Source organism: Neophocaena asiaeorientalis, unplaced genomic scaffold (genome assembly GCF_003031525.2).
Source record: "Neophocaena asiaeorientalis asiaeorientalis breed wild unplaced genomic scaffold, Neophocaena_asiaeorientalis_V1.1 scaffold276, whole genome shotgun sequence".
Classification (NCBI taxonomy): Eukaryota; Metazoa; Chordata; class Mammalia; order Artiodactyla; family Phocoenidae; genus Neophocaena; species Neophocaena asiaeorientalis.
Window position 1 is genome coordinate 667,224 of NW_020173725.1, and position 18,808 is coordinate 686,031.

General features: G+C 39.2%; 1 protein-coding gene across 4 annotated transcripts in view; it reads right to left on the bottom strand.

The window, feature by feature from the left end:
- Positions 1 to 1,815: 1,815 nt before the first annotated feature.
- Positions 1,816 to 18,808, bottom strand: part of PIK3CB (phosphatidylinositol-4,5-bisphosphate 3-kinase catalytic subunit beta) — a 180,484-nt gene continuing 163,491 nt past the window's right edge. For 2 of the 4 annotated variants that reach the window (XM_024750731.1, XM_024750732.1), the window contains exons 20-24: positions 10,491 to 10,658; positions 8,964 to 9,087; positions 5,156 to 5,301; positions 3,692 to 3,824; positions 2,815 to 3,320 (exon numbers count right to left, since the gene is read on the bottom strand). In XM_024750731.1, coding sequence (XP_024606499.1) covers positions 3,183 to 3,320; positions 3,692 to 3,824; positions 5,156 to 5,301; positions 8,964 to 9,087; positions 10,491 to 10,658 — 709 coding nt within the window. In that variant the 3' untranslated portion in view covers positions 2,815 to 3,182. Of the gene's footprint in view, positions 3,321 to 3,691; positions 3,825 to 5,155; positions 5,302 to 8,963; positions 9,088 to 10,490; positions 10,659 to 18,808 lie in introns of all 4 variants that reach the window. The other 2 variants (XM_024750733.1, XM_024750734.1) reach the window with 2 other exon arrangements.

Here is an 18,808-nt window from a genome sequence, read left to right on the forward strand (position 1 = left end):
GGCTCCAGGATGTCATGACTGGTGTTTAGATCCTACCTGGGAAGAGATGCAGCATTCTGATGTGGAGGACGGGCAAGAGGCAGTAGAAATAAGCAATTGCTGATCCTGTTAATGCCCATGAATCATGCTTTATATATGCTGTACCTTCCTGCCTAATATGCTCTTCCCATTACCTGTTCACCTAGCTCCTATCTGTCCTTGAAGACTCAGCTCAGAGGCCCACTTCTCCAGGAAACCACAGCCCCTGCTTCCTCCCTCCTAAGAGCTGCTTGTCCCCTATAGTAAGGGTCACATGGCATGGTACCTCTCTGCTTTCCACTTCATGGACCAATCTTTCACCTTCTGCACACAAGTGAATCCTGCATTACAGGCTGTCTGGCTAAGATCTGGTGCTGACAGTCAGGGATATGGGCTGCACAAGGCAGAACTGAAAATGCACTGGAAGACAGGAGACAAGCATAGAGCTCTGGAAGGGGTTTCCCTTCCCTGAGATTCCTCCCTTCAGGAGGGGGAAGCAGGGAAAGAAATGAGATTGCCTCTGAGTTGGGACTCAGCACACGTTCCAATCACAGTCTTAAACTAGTCTCTCCCACAGAAGTGAGTAGGGCAGTTATTACCAATCCCACTTTACAAATAGGAAGCTCAGATCCTGAGAAAGAAAATAAATACCTTACTCCAAGGTCAGAGAGGCAGAGCTGGATTGCAAATACTAGCTTCTGCAGCCCAGGGTCTTGAATATAGACATGAGAAGAATACTCAGGAATTAACTTGTTCAACAAAGTCATCCTTTGTCTTCCCAGTCCAGGGTAGACACAGATGCTGTCCTCAAGTATGGAAATGTATAGAGCTTCCAAAATCTTGTTTTGGGAAATAACCAAAAGACAGGGAGCCACGGCACTGGGTAACCAGCCCCCAGGCAAGGAACTATTCCTACAGCCCAGAGCCCTAATCTGCTCTGTTGGTTGGCTATCCTCTGCCTTCCACCTCCAACTGTCTGGCTCAGGCGGAGGCCCTGAGAATCAGGGACATGCAAGTCATCAAGTATGTAGGGAGCACCTGGTAGGAGTGCTCAGCAGCTACTGAGGGCTATCGTGCTATCTATGGGGGGTCTACGGCAGAGGTGGTTAAGAGCCATGCTGGCCTCAGGTCCAGCACTGTCTGGGGAGGTTCGTTTCCCTTTCTTACTCTTAAAGACATTCACATTCACTGATTTAGCATATATTTACCAAGGAACCTATGGGCCGAGGAGACCCCTCTGGAAACAATGGTGCCCACTTCTGCCTGGCAATGCGCACCACTCTTCAAACCCCTGATCCGTAACCTGGTACATGTAATGGTGGACTGCTATCAGACAAAGATCCCTGAACAAATCTGTCCTCCTACGGTCCTATTTCTGCAACTCTCACCAAGTCTAGAGCAGCCCTGCGAATGGTCAGTTCAGAGTTCAATCCCCACCATCAGCTGAGTTATTTCCAAGAAACTGTGCTCTGAGCACCTGCCCAATAGAAGAGAGCTACAAAGTGGCTTGTCTGGCCTTGGGTACCAAGTAACTGAAGGGACGTTCTTCCAGACCTCAGGATACCTCCCAAAGGCATGGAAACTCAGTGAAGACACCCTCTTGCCTCAGGCTCCCAACCGAAGTCCAAAAGGCCTCCCATACTGCTTGATGGGGTTGGGAAACAAGGAGAGAAGTCAGGGAAGAGACCATGAGCCTTAGCTTACCCTGAGGTTGGTTTGTCTATTGACTTGACCATTTCTTAAAGAGTCCCAGTGCCAAGGTCCTGTGCTGCCCATAAAGAAGAGGCCCACACATCCCAAGAGCAGCCAAAACCAGCTCACCCATTTATTTGACTGAGAACATTAAGGAAGACAACAAAATTAAACAATCTTTAATAAAATTCCTATAGAAAACTCAGTCGCAGGGCCAATACTCAGTTCTCGTTCCCATGTCATTGAGGATTGAGAGCTCCCAATAGTCTTTGGAGAATAAGCAGTAGTTTTGCTGGATGTTGCCAGTGCTCAGGAAGAGCATCCATTTACACATTCAAACCAGTAGTTCCTATTGCACATATTAACATTTTCTGCCATCTAGCACCCTAAATATATGGTACCTCCACAAATAAATTAAGGAATTCCATGTGGCATGAAACATTTCAATTTGAACTAATATCCTTGAAAAATCACATTATTACAAGTTTTAATAAATACAGTAAGAACAGCTGGCATTTTACTAAAATACTGAATTTTAGGCCTGGAGTTTATTCCATAAATAGTTTCCTTTTCATTTGCTTTCTGTCTTGGATACATTTGCTCAAGTATTATGCTCTATGAAGTGAACTCTTTCATAGATACCATGTAAAAACTGTACTAATATGTGCCTCATTATAGAAGCAGCTGGAAGAACTGGATCACATAGTTAACTAAAAAGTAACTTGGGAAAAAGCTCTGCTTTTGTAAAACTTTAAAACACAGGCTGAAGAAAATCAAAATAACATCCTTTTTATGTAGAACTCCCACTAGAAATTTTATAAATATATATGCAGCATAAATTATATTTGCCTCACCAAGTAGATTTTCATCAAGTCTGGCTGGGATGATGCTATCACAGTAGATAAGTATCAACAAAAGAATTAATGTTTCCACAGGTTTAAAAGATTTTTGAAAAATCATAATTTCAAATTATATTATAATTTGTAGTTTCCACATTTAAAAAGGGAAGAAAGAAAGCTTTCTTTTAAGCCTCATTTGGAAAGTAAGAACAGCTACTAGTCCCCAGGTGTGGATAAGTTGGCTGAGTGATAACACTTGGTCACAATATGAAAAAGAAGTATTTACACCTTTCCAGAAAAGTACCAAATACTTAAAAAAAACAAAAACAAAAAACAGAAAGACAAAAAACAATCTCTAGTAGCATTCCTTGGCGTGCAAAGTCAGCAGGAAATGATTATCCATAACGTTGACAGTTTGCATGATGAATCTTGGAAGCATTCAAAAGCAGAGGGTGGTCATCAGGGATTGTTCAGATTAGGTTTCTGTGGGATGCCATTGTTTTTAATTTAACTCTGGGTTCCAGGATTTCATTCCCTTTATAACATCTCTGGCAGGGTCACGTTTAATTTAGTGCAAGTGCAAAATGAAAACTAAACGAAACCAACAAATACATTAGGAGCAAAGGCTGATCGTTAAGATCTGTAGTCTTTCCGAACTGTGTGGGCCATCCAGTTCACTTTAGTAGTCCAGCTTTCCCTGAGTGCCTCATCAAATTTTTGCTTAAATTGCTTGAGTGCTTCTTCTTCACTCTTCCCTAAGGCAAGAGAGTCCTGAAAATGAAGGGAAAAAATCTGATTTTATATATTCTCTGTAGTGAGATGCGAATCTCAAAAGTCTGCAGGAGGCTGACTTGGCCACACAGCATACCCCATGTCCTTATTCAAATACCATTTATGGGAGAGAGAATGAACACCAAGGTATGGTGATAATATGACCTCTGCCAGAGGCTTTTTGAAGAATGAAATGAATTTATGATTACTGCAAGACAACTACTTAGCTGTTTGTCACTACCACTCCTGGGTAAAACTGTCTCACAGGAAATGACTTTGTTCCATTCCCTTTGAACATCTGAATGAAATAGGTAGGTACGGCTGAGCTCTATGCTCATAAAGTCCAATTTACAAAGAAAAGAGGTTTATACCTTAAGATACTGTATATCCTTGACTGATGTGAGCTCAGGAAGCCCTGCAGTCAACATCAGTGCAAAGAGAGTGATGAAGAGATTCCCATGCCGTCGTAAAATCAGATATGCATCCTCACAACACTGGCGGAACCTTTAGTTGATGCAGCAAATCACAAGAGTATGATGTTAGAACGGAAATAGCAAATTTCATAAAGGAAAATGAGAGATATAGCTAGACTCTCCATAAGAGCTGGAAAATTTCTACTGAACTAAAGGTTCGTTTCTGAGTTTTACCCTTTTGAAAATTGTCCCAGGACTAAAATTTACATAAAATAAATCAAGCTCTCTAAAACCACACATATCTTTTTCAAAAACAAAATTAAATAGAAATTATATGGTAAAAGGCAATTTAACACTTAATCTAGGCTTTTTAATTCTATGTGTCACAAAAATTAATTATAAAAAAGTGGTGATTATAATCCATAAGGATTTCTAACCATAATTCTAGATTCTAGATTTGTGGTCTGACTCCAGAGACTTAATTTCTTTAATGTCCCCCAAACCAGTGTCAATGAATTTGCATTGTACCTTTCTATCATCTTGCCTTCCCTCTCTCTCCTCTTCAAGCTGGTCATTCAAGATGACCACCCAATCCTATCTCCCTAATTTTGCCAAAGAGGAAAATGGATCCAGAGTTATACTCTGCAGAAACCCATGCGGAACTGGAAATGATACTAGCAATCATTTGGTAAGCATATGGATGAGTTGATCACATCATGCAACATATCTCTCATTATCAAAATATCCCTGAAATATAATTATTTTTGTCCCCATTTAAAATGAAGAAGTAAAGACAAGATGACAAGTAATGTGCTTGGAAACCTACAAACAGCAAGGAATAGATCAGAGATTACAAAGTCTTTCCCTGAACCCTGACTCTCTTATTGCACTTCACATAGAATGACAGCAAAATGCCAGTCCCTCTCAGCATCTCACTATCAAATGTCTTAACAGTTTCAGAGAATTTTCTAATACAGGTAAAAGGTGGTATACTATTGGAATAAAACAATAATTTATTTCAAATTTCTAGCTTTTTTTTTTTTTTTTGTGGTACACGGGCCTCTCACTGTTGTGGCCTCTCCCGTTGCAGAGCACAGGCTCCGGATGCGCAGGCTCGTTGGCCATGGCTCACGGGCCCAGCTGCTCTGCGGCATGTGGGATCTTCCCGGACCGGGGCACGAACCCGTGTCCCCTGCATCGGCAGGCGGACTCCCAACCACTGCGCCACCAGGGAAGCCCTCTAGCATTTTTTTTCTCTTCTTTGAACCAGAACAGGATCTGACAGGCAAGTTCCCCCAAAGCCTCCTGTTAGCAGACTGACTATCTCCCCAATCTAAATATACCTCTCAGCTAAATGCTAGTCTAGATGGTCAGTTGAGAAAACATTAGATGTGTTTACGCTGACACGAGGACAATACTCACCGGCCAAACTTTTCCGTGTTTCCTGTTTTTCCTTGTTGAATCACATGAATGAAATCATAAGTAAGAATAAAAGGCACTCTCTCCCTTTTAATGCCAAATTTAGACTTGAAATTTCCAAGAATATGTCCAAAGTCAATGTGGAAGAGCTGGAAAACAAATGGGATTTAATTTCCCCTTTTTTTCTGGTGGGTTCCAAATAAAAATCCAAGGCCTCAGCAGTCCTAGATGCCCATGCACTACATCAAATGGACTAGTAGTAGACACACTACACGGCCTCCTGGATCATTTGGGAAAAGAGTGCTCTGACATTCGAAGGTCTTTTATATTCAATAATAACCCTGATATTAAACTGCATATACACAGTGGGAAAGATGAATCTTTAAAAAGAAAAATACATCCAAATAATAAACATGTTTGATTTTAAAAAATCAAATAGTTTTATACACAGAAATAAAACAAAGAGAGAGTACATCCTTTCCCCACCAGTTCCCTCACCACCTTAAGCGCTACTACTTAGAGGTAACTTCTCCCCACCCGTCCACGTGTTTTTCCTGATATATGTCTCCATTTTTCTAAACAGTATGTTTATAATTATTTTTTACTTCCTAATTTTGGATTATTATGGAAGGTAAAGATTTAGTACTCCTGTGCTGATGTCATGCCTCATAATGCAACACATTATATCATAATTTCTGGTTAAATCAATATCCAGTGTTTACTGTTCGAAGTACATAAGCCATGTGGTAATACTATACTATGATTACACTTCCTTTTCTTGCTCATCTTTTTTCTTGACAAAACTATTTTTTGTCTTAGTGTTCTATGATCTGGTCATTAATTCTTCGCAAAATCTTAAAAATCTAAAAATCATTTCACAATGGTTTTCCACATGGTCAGGTAACCTGTTAGCTCCTGTCTGGGCTGGCTGTTCTCTAAGCCTGCCAAAGAACCATCAACCCCGTGCTCAACCTTCACTCTCGTCCCATTTGCAGTCCCTGTTTCCTGGGTTCCACATCATTTCTCTTTTGGTGTAGACCAGGCTTTCTCACTTTTGGCATTACTGACATTTAGGCCCTAAAATTCTTTGTTGTGAGGTTCTATCTTACATACACTATAAGATGTTTGGCAGCACCCCTAGCCTCTACCCACAGATGCCTGTAGAATACCCCCTCCCGCATCCTGACAACCAAAATTGTCTTCAGGCATTGACAAATGTCCTCCAAGGGCAAAAGCACCCCAGTTGAGACCCTTATTTTCATGGATGCCCTTATTCTGGCATCCTCCTGAAAAAAGATGCAGAAGAGACACAGCTTTTGAAACCTTATGTTTGAAAATGTCTTTGTTCTACATTCATACTGAAAGTCTGGTATAGAATTCTAGGTTAGAAATCATTTTCACTCAAAATCATGAAGGCTAATTCCCACTGTCTTATACAGTTTCCAACGCTGCTATTTTAGAAGTCAAGTCTTTCTGACTCCTGAACCCTGGTAAGTGGCTTGCTGTATCTCTGGGAAGGTTTTAAGACCATCACTTTATGCCTGATGCACTGAAATGTCACGGTGCATGGCCTTAGTAAGGGTTGTTTCATCTCCTGTAAGGGAACTTTCGTGCCCTTTTGACTGGATAGTCACAAACATCAGCTTTGGGAAATGTTTTTGTATTATTTTTGGGTAAGTTCCTTCCCTTCCTCTTATGTGCTACTTCTTCTGTAACTTTTATTAGGCTAGATGGTGAACCTCCCTGGACTGATCCTCTATCATTTCTGGATCCTCTTTCTTCTACTTATCAGATATCTTGGTCCTCTTTGGGATATTAAAGGGCAATACATTGCCTGGTGCCTAAAAAACAGAATCTGGGCCAAACTGCCAGGATTTAATCCTGGTATGTCCACTCTCTGTTGTGTCAATCTTCTCACCTGTAAATGGGGATAACACTACCACTTACTCTGTACGGTTATCATAAGGATTGAAGGAGTTAACGTATATAAAGAACTTAAAGCACTGTGCTTTCCACAAGTTAAAGAGTTCAAGAAATGTTAGTTGATCTTTAGTTTATACTTCTATTTGTTCCTCTTTTTAATTTATAGGAATTCCATTTTCTAATTTTTAAAAATAGAATCTTACTACTTCATAGATGCAGTATCTTTTCTGTTTTTACTTCTTAAATCATCCTCTGTTTACTGCAGGTACTGTTTTCCCAGAGTTCTTCTTTCCCCCTCCCCCCATTTTGCTTGATTTGGTCTCTTTCATGGTGGAGGCTTACAACAAATGTCTGATAATCTTTGGCTGACCATTCATATTTAAGAATGAGTCACTAACAAGATGAATGAAAAATCTATGGACATGGTAGGATTGTTGATCAGTGGGCTTCCTTGCAGAGTATCTGGGGAAAGACCTCAAAAGTCAGCATCTGTAAGCCTTTTCACTGGAACTGATCACTTTCTCTTGAGAACCATGTAGTCTATTGCGAGAGTGGGAATATACACCTGGTTGCTACTGTTCTTGGAGCAAAGCAAGCAGAAATGGCTGGGAATCATACCATTTATCATGCCAACTTTCACTCCATCCCTATTTTTAATATGGCATCTTACCCTTAGCTTCCATAGAAGCTGTTTGTCCTTGAGTCAGAAGAATTGGTTTCTTCAGAGAATAAATCCTCTAGCCCTTCTTGGAGTTGGGAAGGAGATATAAGCACCTAATTGCTCCATATATAAACTGCCAATCAATCCTGTTTTCAGCCTCTTCCCCTTTCCCCACCTTCAGCAGCACCTAGTGCCCCTGATTCCAGAGCTTTCCTCAGACTGACACACCCTTCCACAAGTAGCCATTTTCTCAGTTATGCCGAGTCACTGCTATTTTTCCATTTTGCTTTTGCTCATCCCCAAATCTGTTGATGTCTTTCACCCACTGTTGGCTTCTTTTCCTATTATCTTTGACTTCTTGGATTTACATATTTCTTATTCCTCAATATATTAGAAGGGCATCAAGAAAGAATGGAGAAAAACCTGTGTTTCAGCTTGATTAACCAGAAGTCGGAGGGAATCCTTTTAAGTGTGAACACAAGGTTCAACTCTCAAAAGATCAAGCCAGAACTACCCAGATCTCCAAGGAGGTGTAAAACTCTGGGTCCCACCTAGGGCCAGAGTTCACAGAGTGACTCAGAGTCTTTACTCTGGAATGCCCCTAGTGTCAGGGAATTCTAAGGGTGGCTAAACTGAAAACGTCTCAAATTATTTCATCTGTCTTTGCTTAATATTAAAGAATTTACAAACAAAAGTCACTCTGAATAAGAAAATTTTCACTTCAAAACTGAGAGCTTCTTTACATTATATAACCTGGTCTAGCTTCCTAGCTACCCCAAAATGATATTAGTCATACTCCGTATCGCCTTACTCCCGCAGATGATTATATCTGATATTCTACAAGAAAAAATGCCTCAAGTGGGGTTTGTCTCAACTTTTTCTTTTTTTAACACTTATCTTCTTTAAAGTTAATATATCCTGCACATTATCTGCTCCTTCTGCTCTTAGGCACATATGTGTCCCAAATACAATTTCTTATAGTGAAGGAATAGGTCACTTGTAAATAACCTAAATAATTTTTTAAACATTTAAATAAATGCTTATCACCTAACTTCAAGCAAACAAACCGATATATGAAGCAGATGGCATATGAAACAAGGGGTGGGAAATAAAAGGAAAGACAAAGGCATGACTGAGACTCATAAAGAATCTGAGTTTCACAAGAGATTGCGCTGCACATAAGTAACAGCATCACTGAGGCCCTTGGCACTCTGGGAAGTTGCTTACCTGGCCAGTTTTTTTGACCATGATGTTATCACTATGTCTGTCACCAATCCCAAGGACATAAGAAGCTACACAGTAGCCGGCACAGGACAGGGTAAACTCCTCAATGGCTCGGTCCAGGTCATCCCTGAATAAGAGAAAAAAATAGGAGCAAGGAAGGTTTTCAGCCTCCAAATGTGTGGGACGGAGCCAATCCACACTTCTGTTTCCTTTTTAATGTGAGAACAACTGCAACACAGAGCTGCCAAAACCATATAAGGAGAAGATGCTGGATCAGCCAAGAGTGAGGATGATGATCAGAGGAGCAGGGCAGGGAGGAGCCAGCAGGCTTGCTCCAAGACATCAGGTAACTGGACATCAACTATTCAAACTGCTGTGTCCTGGGGCTCACATTTCTGTCGGGGACAGGGGTAGGTTCATATGCATAGTAATGAGAGGAGACCATCAGCTTGGCTGAGTGATGCTGGGCTTTGGAACATTTTTGTAGTTTTGACTGAAGACTAGAATTCCATATTTAAGAGTTAAGTATTACAGTGCCAACCATTAAAGTCACTGACTTATATCAGAAGTAACTAATATAGACCCTTTAGGGACAAGGCCCTAAAATCAAAATTTGAAAATTAATTCTCACATACAAGTTCTTGGATTTTATTTATTTATTTACTTTTGGCAGCATTCGGTCTTCACTGCTGCATGCAGGCTCTCTCTAGTTGCGGCGAGCAGGGGCTACTCTTCGTTGCGGTGCACGGGTTTCTCATTGCGGTGGCTTCTCTAATTGTGGAGCACGGGCTCTAGAAGCATGGGCTTCAGTAGTTGCAGCACACGGGCTTCAGGAGTTGCAGCATGCGAGCTCAGTAGTTGTGGCACACAGGCTTAGTTGCTTCACAGCATGTGGGATCTTCCCAGACCAGGGCTCGAACCCAAGTCCCCTGCATTGGCAGGCGGATTCTTAACCACTGTGCCACCAGGGAAGTCCAAGTTCTTGGATTTTGCCAATGATAACATTTAAGTCTGACTTCAAAATCTTCAGCCAAAAATACTTGCAGTGTTTTCCCCTCACTGTGAAATTCCTTAATTTCCTATGTATTAGGGCTTTTCCAACACAATAACTGTAAGTAACACAATTCCTAGCACTGTATTTTTTAGTTTGGAAAGATCAGCCTACAAACTCATTTACTTCTATTTTAAAAATCTATTGAAAATTTACATAGGTTCATACATTCACATAATTATGGAAGTTCATGCACTTAAAAAGTTATATGTTATTTGTTAAACACTTAAGTTCTTAGATTTTTAAACTACTGCCCAGCTCTGAAATTTGATCTAGATGAAGCAGAATTCAATGCTGATCTTCTGTAAGATTTTAGGAAGGCCTATTTGTCATTTTGATCTAACCTGAAATGAAGCAATAAATAACACTAATATTTCCTCTAGGACACTGATGATTCTAACTGCGAGAACAGTTACTTGTTTGGCAGTTTGTTCAGAAGAAGGATAATCAAACAAAATACACTAACCCAGAACACTAACCCAGAATTGTATTCTTTAAGCCAGTTCAGAAGGGCATCTTTGTTGAAGGCTGCTGCTGCAGCCACATTGCTACTGTTCAGCTGAATGTCAGCAATTGTCTCAGAGGTGCTCACAACTTCAATGAGGCCAGAGTGGTCTCCTGTTGCTAAACAGCCATAAGGCAGCATCCTGAAAAGAAAAAAAAGGGGCATAAAGAGTCACATGTGTATGCTACCCATAAAATGAAACACTGAGAGAGTATGTTTTTTCTTTGATTTTTAAAAAAGTTTTATTACTATTGATAACCTTGCCATTACTGTATCAGTCATATAGAAAAATATTAGTTCCACTTTCTATTAGACTGTAAATACCGTAGTGAACAGATGGAGTAATTTACTAAACTCCAATGTGCTAGCTAAATGTATAATTTGTTATCTAACTATTCTGGTGAAATATTCTATTTGTTTGTGTAGGTGGACACAAGCACATCAGATAAAGGAAAAGTCTTTCATTTTTACCCTAAATTTTGGGGAAGGGAACCACCTTTTTTTTTTTTTTTTTTTTTTTAAAAAAAAAATTTTTTTTACTCAGACATTTTTTTTTTTTAACATCTTTATTGGGGTATAATTGCTTTACAATGGTGTGTTAGTTTCTGCTTTATAACAAAGTGAATCAGCTATACATATACATATGCTCCCATGTGTCTTCCCTCTTGCGTCTCCCTCCCTCCCACTCTCCCCATCCCACCCCTCCAGGCTGTCCCAAAGCCCCGAGCTAAAATCCCTGTGCCTTGCGGCTGCTTCCCCCTAGCTATCTACCTTACTACGTTTGTTAGTGTGTATATGGGAACCACCTTTTATGTAGCATCTAGTAGATGCCACACAGCAGGCTAAGCACTCTACACGTTACCTTGGTTAACAACAACTCCATCCTTCCAGTTGTTCAAGCCCAAGACCTTGTAATCTTTCACTTTTCCTCTCATGCCTAATATTTACGTACCTTGAAAATGTGCAGAGTCTAAGTAGTTCTCTGTCTCCACCCTTCCTTAAGCTACCACCCTAGTCCAGGTCACCATCAACCCCTATTCAAAATTCAAGTTTCCTAATTAGTCTACCTGCCTCCACAGCATAGTCTGTTCTAAATGCAACAGCAACATAATCCATTTAAAATATACTCATATTATGTCATTCCCCTGATTGAAATTTCAGCCATGACAAGTGAAAGCCAACCCGCTTGTTGTAGCTCACAAGGCCTTCAATCTCGTCCCCCTTCACCTCTCATAGTATCTTCCACTTGATCACTTGTTCTTACTATACTGGCTCCATGGCTATTCCCCAAACATATCAGGTACAGCATTCCCTCATTCCTTTATCTGTGTTATTTTCTCTACTTGGAACATTCTTCCCCAAAACATCTACATGGTTTACTCCCTTACCACTTTGAAATCTTTGCTGAAATGTCACCGTCTCAGTAAGGGATTCCTGAATCATCCTATTTAAAATAGCAACACAGTGACATACTAACTGCCATCTCTTCCCTCCTTTATTTCCCTCTATAGCCCTCAACACTATCCAACATCCTGTACATTTTATTTATGTGTTTGTTTATTGTCTGTCTCTACCATTAGGATGTAAATTCCATCAGCCAGGGATAATTTGTTCAGTGTGTATCCTCAGTACTTGAGAATGTGTTTGGGCACAAAGCAGGCACTCAATAAGTATTTCTGAATGAATTAAACAAACAATAACAAAATCCCTATAAATAGGTAAATTCCTAATTTTATAAACGAGACATAAAATTAATTTGCAAAAAAGTCATACATTTAACCAAGTGGAAGATCTAAGACTTAAAACTAGGTCTGAGTGGCTCTAAAACTATCTTTTTAACCTAACACAGTCTACAGAGTCACTGTATAAGAGGTCTCTCAGGCTGCTTCTTGTGCCAAATAATTTTTGCTAAATCTATAGGTAGGATTTTGCTTTGCTTTGCATTTATATGATCCCTAGTGCAAATAAGCATTTTCTCACGTCTCTTTTAGCCATTTTATGTAGAATTTCTTTTGTGAATTACCTAATCACATACTTGGTCTATTTATTAGAGTTTTAAACATTTTCCTTAGAGATTTATATGAGTTCTTCATATATTAATATTATCCTTTTCTCATTTTGGTTGTCAACATTTTCTTCAGTTTTCTAAAAATGGTATTATCACTAGAGCAAATACAAAATGGAATAAAATACCTCGCAAAGTTCAAATAAAAGTCAGGTGACTACAGAAAATGCAATGGATGGAATTCACGAGTTCTATACATATATGAGTGCAGCTATGTGCCAAGCATTGTGTTAGCTGCTGGTGACACAGAAATGAGCCAAAAATGCAGTCCCTGCTCTCACTGATCAGACAAACCACAAATGCACAATGTGCATGTGATCAATGGATAAATGAGAAGTGCCAGTAGAACGTGTCAACAGTCAAGAAAGATCTCTGTGAGGAGGAAGGACATGAGGGACAGAGGAAATTACAGGGGGAGCAGGTGAGGGGAAAAAAGAGTCAGTGTTGGAAAGACCATGCAGACCTCTATCTGCCACATAAGGACTTTACCAAAGAGAAAAAATGTGTGTGTGTGTGTGTGTTGGGGGAATGAATGAGTGTGGTAGCCATGTAATAATCAAATAAAAGAGGAGAGTTTCATTTAATAGTTCCTAAATTTCCTTCCAACCAACAATTCAATTTTATGCCTCTTTAAGCACTTCCCTAGTTCTAGCAAAATACGGTTGGAAGCAAAATTGTGAAACTTCATGCTGACAGCCTGATATACCAATAGCCTGCTTTACATATGCATTATTAATTTATTTCTCTTTTTTTAAAGTTTATGCTTCACTAGAAAAGGTAGCTATGGAGCATGAAAGTTTTTACCAATACCCCTATCCTTATCGTGACACAACACATGTGAAGTAAACACTGTCTGGTTAAACTGCACTTTGGCTCACTTTCCTACATCCCCTCCTACTCTACTTGCAGTCAAACTGGGCAAAAGTCCAACAATTTCCTCTTCAAAAGCAGACAATGATGAAAGCATTTAGTGTCTTGAGGATGGAATGCTCACAATGGGATGGAAAAAACATCCTTGTCATAGAGACAGTTTGACAGAAGTCAAGCTGGGGACAAACTCTTGGAGCCCTGACCACCTTACGGGGGCACGCTTTGCACTCAACTTCTTATAAAGGCCATGACAACGCTTAGTAATGTTTATCTTCCTTTCTCAGACTCTCTGACCCAAGGAGCAATTCGTTATCTTTCCATTAAAGCTAGAATTGTAAAATGAGATAAATTCTACAGCAGTGGGGATGGCAGCCCCATCACCCTATTCTGAATGAGTATGTAGAAAGTTTTCTCTGGCCTTGACTCCAAGTCTCAGTGGTACCTTAGCCCATTGCTTCAAAAGGAGGCAAGTATAATTCTTTTACCTAAGGCTTGCATTGCTTCCATCTTCTTCCTTCATCCTTCTAACTACTGAAACCAGTGTCATTAGAACTGCTGTGTAGCTCTCTTAAAAGGGAAGTAAACCCCATTAGTGCAACTCAAATATAAAGTCACAGTGAAGACAACTCTCCAAAATTCAATGTCAACTGTATTGGGTCGGGGGGGGCACGAGATGGGACTGTCAAATCTACCAAAAATCCAGGTAGACTTACATGCAACCTATCAGACTTGACAGAAAAGTCTAATTACCTATTTGTTGACCAAAGGTCAGGGTGTTCTAACATACTGATGGCTTACAAATGTTCTAATTTGGCATGGAAGATACCAAAAGAATATTTTGAGACATCAGAGAAAAATGAAAATGAGAAATATGCACTTTCATTCATGCTAACATGGCACTTTTGCAGGTGCTAAAATATTCTGATCAAAATAGTAATTTGTAGAAGGTATCTGAAGATTTGACATTGAACCTAAAAGAGTGTGTGCTACATGAACAGGTTTAACCTAAACAGCTGGCCAAAAGAAAAACACGTACAACAGGAACACTGGGGCATGTATATTTATAGAAACAGTAAAAAATGTTTGGTGGGAAAAAAAAGCTATTGGTTTGAAAATGAACTCAAAAGAATTGAAGTTCTGCATATTTTTTTAAACATGGGGTCAGAGTACAAAAAGTCAGCAAAGATCTCACTGAACAGACAAGTTCCTTTTTCTTGTTACACACATATTGCTTCCCCTCAGACAGATACCAGGTTTATTTCTAGCACTCCCACATGTGGCTGCCTCCCTTTGCCTGAGGTCACAATGAACTTTATTTGATGCTAAATGTGCTTTACAGTTAAACAGAATGGGTAAAACAAAAAACTAAGAGAAAAGAACTTAGTTGAGGCTTTCAGTTAGTCTGACTGAACTGAGGACAAAGTCTTTAGCTCAGCCTTTCATAATTAACAAGACATCATATGGCCAGAATCTGCTCTTAGCAAAGGAGACCACTATGTAGCTTATGTGCTGACCTTGGAAAGAACCAACAAGTTATGAGCCTATGCTTGAAAAGTTTTCCCCATTTTTTACGGACAAATAAAGTAAAATCATTTTCACTGGGGTTTACTTTATAAGAAGGGTCAATAAACGTTTACTGGACTGAACCAGATAGTAAATATTTTAATTTTAGGTGCTATAGACTATAAGGTAACTAACTCAATTTTGCAGTTATAGCATAAAAGCAGCCATAGACAATATGTTAACAAACGGGTTGTGGCTGTGTGCCACTAAAACCAAAAGAAAAAGAAAAAAGGTAGGCCAGAACCCTCTGGGTTTGTGTTCCCCAGGGAGTTTCTTAAAATCACCCATTCTCCTCTTATTTACATAGTATTTCTTATGAGTAAGTGATTGACCAAAAGTTTTGCTACCTATTCAAAACTACCTATTCTATTTTTACACAGCCATATTAGAAATTACTGCTAATTTAAAAGCAAAGCTCTTTGTCATTTATGGTACTCAAAGGTCCTTTATATATGAACCATAATCTCACTTCTATATTCCAATACTTCTGTATTCGGTATTCCTACAAGTCCCATTCAAGGAACAAAACCCACAGCAAATTGTTCTTTCTACCTCAATAGCACTAGAAAAGTGTATGCTGGAAAAAAAATCTAAAGACTAAAAACCTCTTAAAAAAAATCAATGGACAATTACATATTTGGGGCACCAGAATACTTTGATAAACAAATAGTTACTAGATAGGTCTTACCACAATTTTTCTCACTTACACTACCAAAATAACAGAACTGAAATCAAGTTTAGTGTCTGACAGACCCCAATTTGAATCCAGCTCCACCACTTATTATTTTTGTAACCTTTGACAAACTGTTTAAAGTCCCTTAAGTTTAAATTTCTCATCTGCTAAAAAGGAATAACACAACTTCATAAAGTTGTAAATTACATGTCATTACACATGTGAAGAACCTAATACAAAACCTGTTTCAGTCAATAAATATCAACTGTTTTAAGTTTTTAAATAAATTAAACATAAAATGAAATCAAGAAATACTTATAATCTTGCAGGGATAAAGTCAATCACAAGTGTAACTGTTTCTAGCAACCTTGTGGACAAAGTTGCTGTAGATACTAAAACATATTAAAAAATAACAGATAAAGTAAAAAAGGTTTTTAAAAGTTATGATTAATAAAGAAAAAAAGGAGACTTCTATATCTCAGAAATATAGATTATTCATAGTAATGGCTCAGGAAGTTACTGACTTGGTTAACATTTTAATGCCCATGAGAAAAGAGACATGGTCTTGAGTTCGAGAGGCAGGATCTGGACATGGCAGGAGCTGGGGCTCTAAAAGGGCTGTCAAATGTATGAAGGGAACTAGAAAAGGTCTGCTCATTGATGAGACGATATACCATGAAAGTCTGCCATCTAACCTGGGCCCTGGGTGAGCAATAAAAATGGGGGGGGGGGGGTTCATGAATGAGCAAAAAAACCCAAGCCTTCCCATATTCTTATGAGATTCAAATATAATATAAATACTTATGAAGTATGAGAGCCTGAAGGCAAAGAATTAACATAAAAACTGATTGATCGTGCATAAAGAGCTTGGGCAAAAGCACAAACTAGACCAAAATTCATTTTGGGGGGCAAACTTTCACACCCTAGGGAGGAAATGACCATTACAGAAAACACAAAACTCACCAATAACGAATTCAAAACCAAATATTATTAACTACACAAGGAAATGAATAAGATTAAGCAGATAAATGAAAAGGTGACACCCTAAGAGATAAAACAGAACAATATGAAAGAGATGCTAAAATGATGAAAGACATGAAGAGGAACAGAAAGCATAAGGAGAGCACAGTATTAAAAAAAGAACAGGTATACAAAACAAAATCAAATACAATTCCTAAATAAAAACAGTCATTGAAATAAACATACTACACTGATACACAAGAGATGAGACAATACTAAAGAGATAATTAGTAAAATAGAAGAGTAAAAGAAACTACAAAAAAAATGCTGCATAAAGAAGGAGAGAAATAGGAAAGAGGTTAAGAGAAATGCAAGGCAGAACAAGGAAAACCAATATACATCTATTAAAGTTGCAGGAGAAGACTGTGAGAGTGAGAGAACTGCAGTGTTGAAGAACATGGATACATTCTGTAGAAACTAAAAGAGGTGATTTTCTTTGATTGAAAAGATACAATAAGAATGGGGAAGTAAAAATAAAAAGAAATCCATACACAGACAAATTACAATAAAACTGCAGAAATGAAAGGCAAAGAGAAATTTTTTTCTGCAATGTCAGTTTAGACTGACAGCAGGCTTTTAAAAATAACAACAGACGGCTTCCCTGGTGGCACAGTGGTTGAGAGTCCGCCTGCCGATGCAGGGGACACAGGTTCGTGCCCCGGTCCAGGAAGATCCCACATGCCGCGGAGCGGCTAGGCCCGTGAGCCTTGACCACTGAGCCTGTGCCTCCGGAGCCTGTGCTCCGCAACGGGAGAGGCCACAACAGTGAGAGGCCCGCGTACCGTAAAAAAAAAAACAAAAAAAAAACAGACGTCAGAATACCATGGAATAACATCTTCAAGGTGTCTTTGGAAAGCAGCTGTATAACTAGGTAATGTCAGCAAAAACAGGGGGTTAAGGACATTTGAAAATCCACTCTTCCATAAAAACAACAAGAAGATTGGCAAAAAATTGTCAAGGATCAACTATTTCAGTAATATGGAAATACAAAAATGGGTTGCAACAATCTGGGGAGTGTTTCTTGAAGAAAATGGCTGAATCTCAGTTGAGTTTTACTGTTACTTATTCCAATCTTACCTACTTCCCAGTTCTGCAGTAGACTTGGCAACAAATGGCACATAATCATTGTGACTACAGCAATCTGGTAGCCACTAGAGGGGGCAAAAATGGGGCTGGAGCTCCTTCAAAGCCTTATTTCAACGTAACTGTCATTCTTTGAACTTTCTAGTAGTTTCCAGGAAGATCCCACTCACACTGTTTCTTTGACCTGACTCAGACCTTGCCTACTGTGAACTGCCTTTTAGCTGGAGGTGTTTCTCAAAAATAATCTGAATCAATTGTTTAACACTGCAGCTGTCTTAGGGATAAATAATAGTTGGGGTAAACAATAAGCTAACTAAAAAACTTAAAGAATAAACTGTGGAACGAGATGTTCACAGGGGACAGTGAAAGACTACAACATTCCCATAGGAATCTAGAAGCCATGTGCATGGCGATGGTTGTATGCATTCCTGGGGCTGTGCAAATGGACAGGAAAGAAGCTAGAAGGCCCTAGCTCTCACCTCTTACTAACTCTGAGGCTTACACAAGTTAAGGCTAAGGCACAGCTCTGAACTACCTGGCTGACTCCTGACGGAATGCCCCAACATGCACACAGAACCCCTCAGTAAAGACTGAAAGACTTAAGAATTCCAGGCATTTAAGGAAATCTGTGGTCAATCATTAGCTGACCAATAAACTAACCAGGCAGAGAAATCAGTGACAACACATGACAAAGAACAAAAACCTTACATAATTAAATGAGAAGTCATGAAACAAACAGCAACAACAAAAAATCCTGAACAGGGGAGAGAATCTGATTTGCAGGGTTGTGAAATTTAAAACCCCTATTTTAAGTATGTTCAAAGAAGTAAAAGGAACCACGTCTAAAGAACAAAAGAGAAGTACAAGAATGATGAATTACCAGAGACTATAAATAGATATCATTTAAATGAACCAAATACCATGACATTTTTCACAGAACTAGAACAAATAACCCTAAAATTTATATGGAACCACGAAAGACCCCAAATAGCAAAAGCAATCTTAAGGAAGAAAAGAA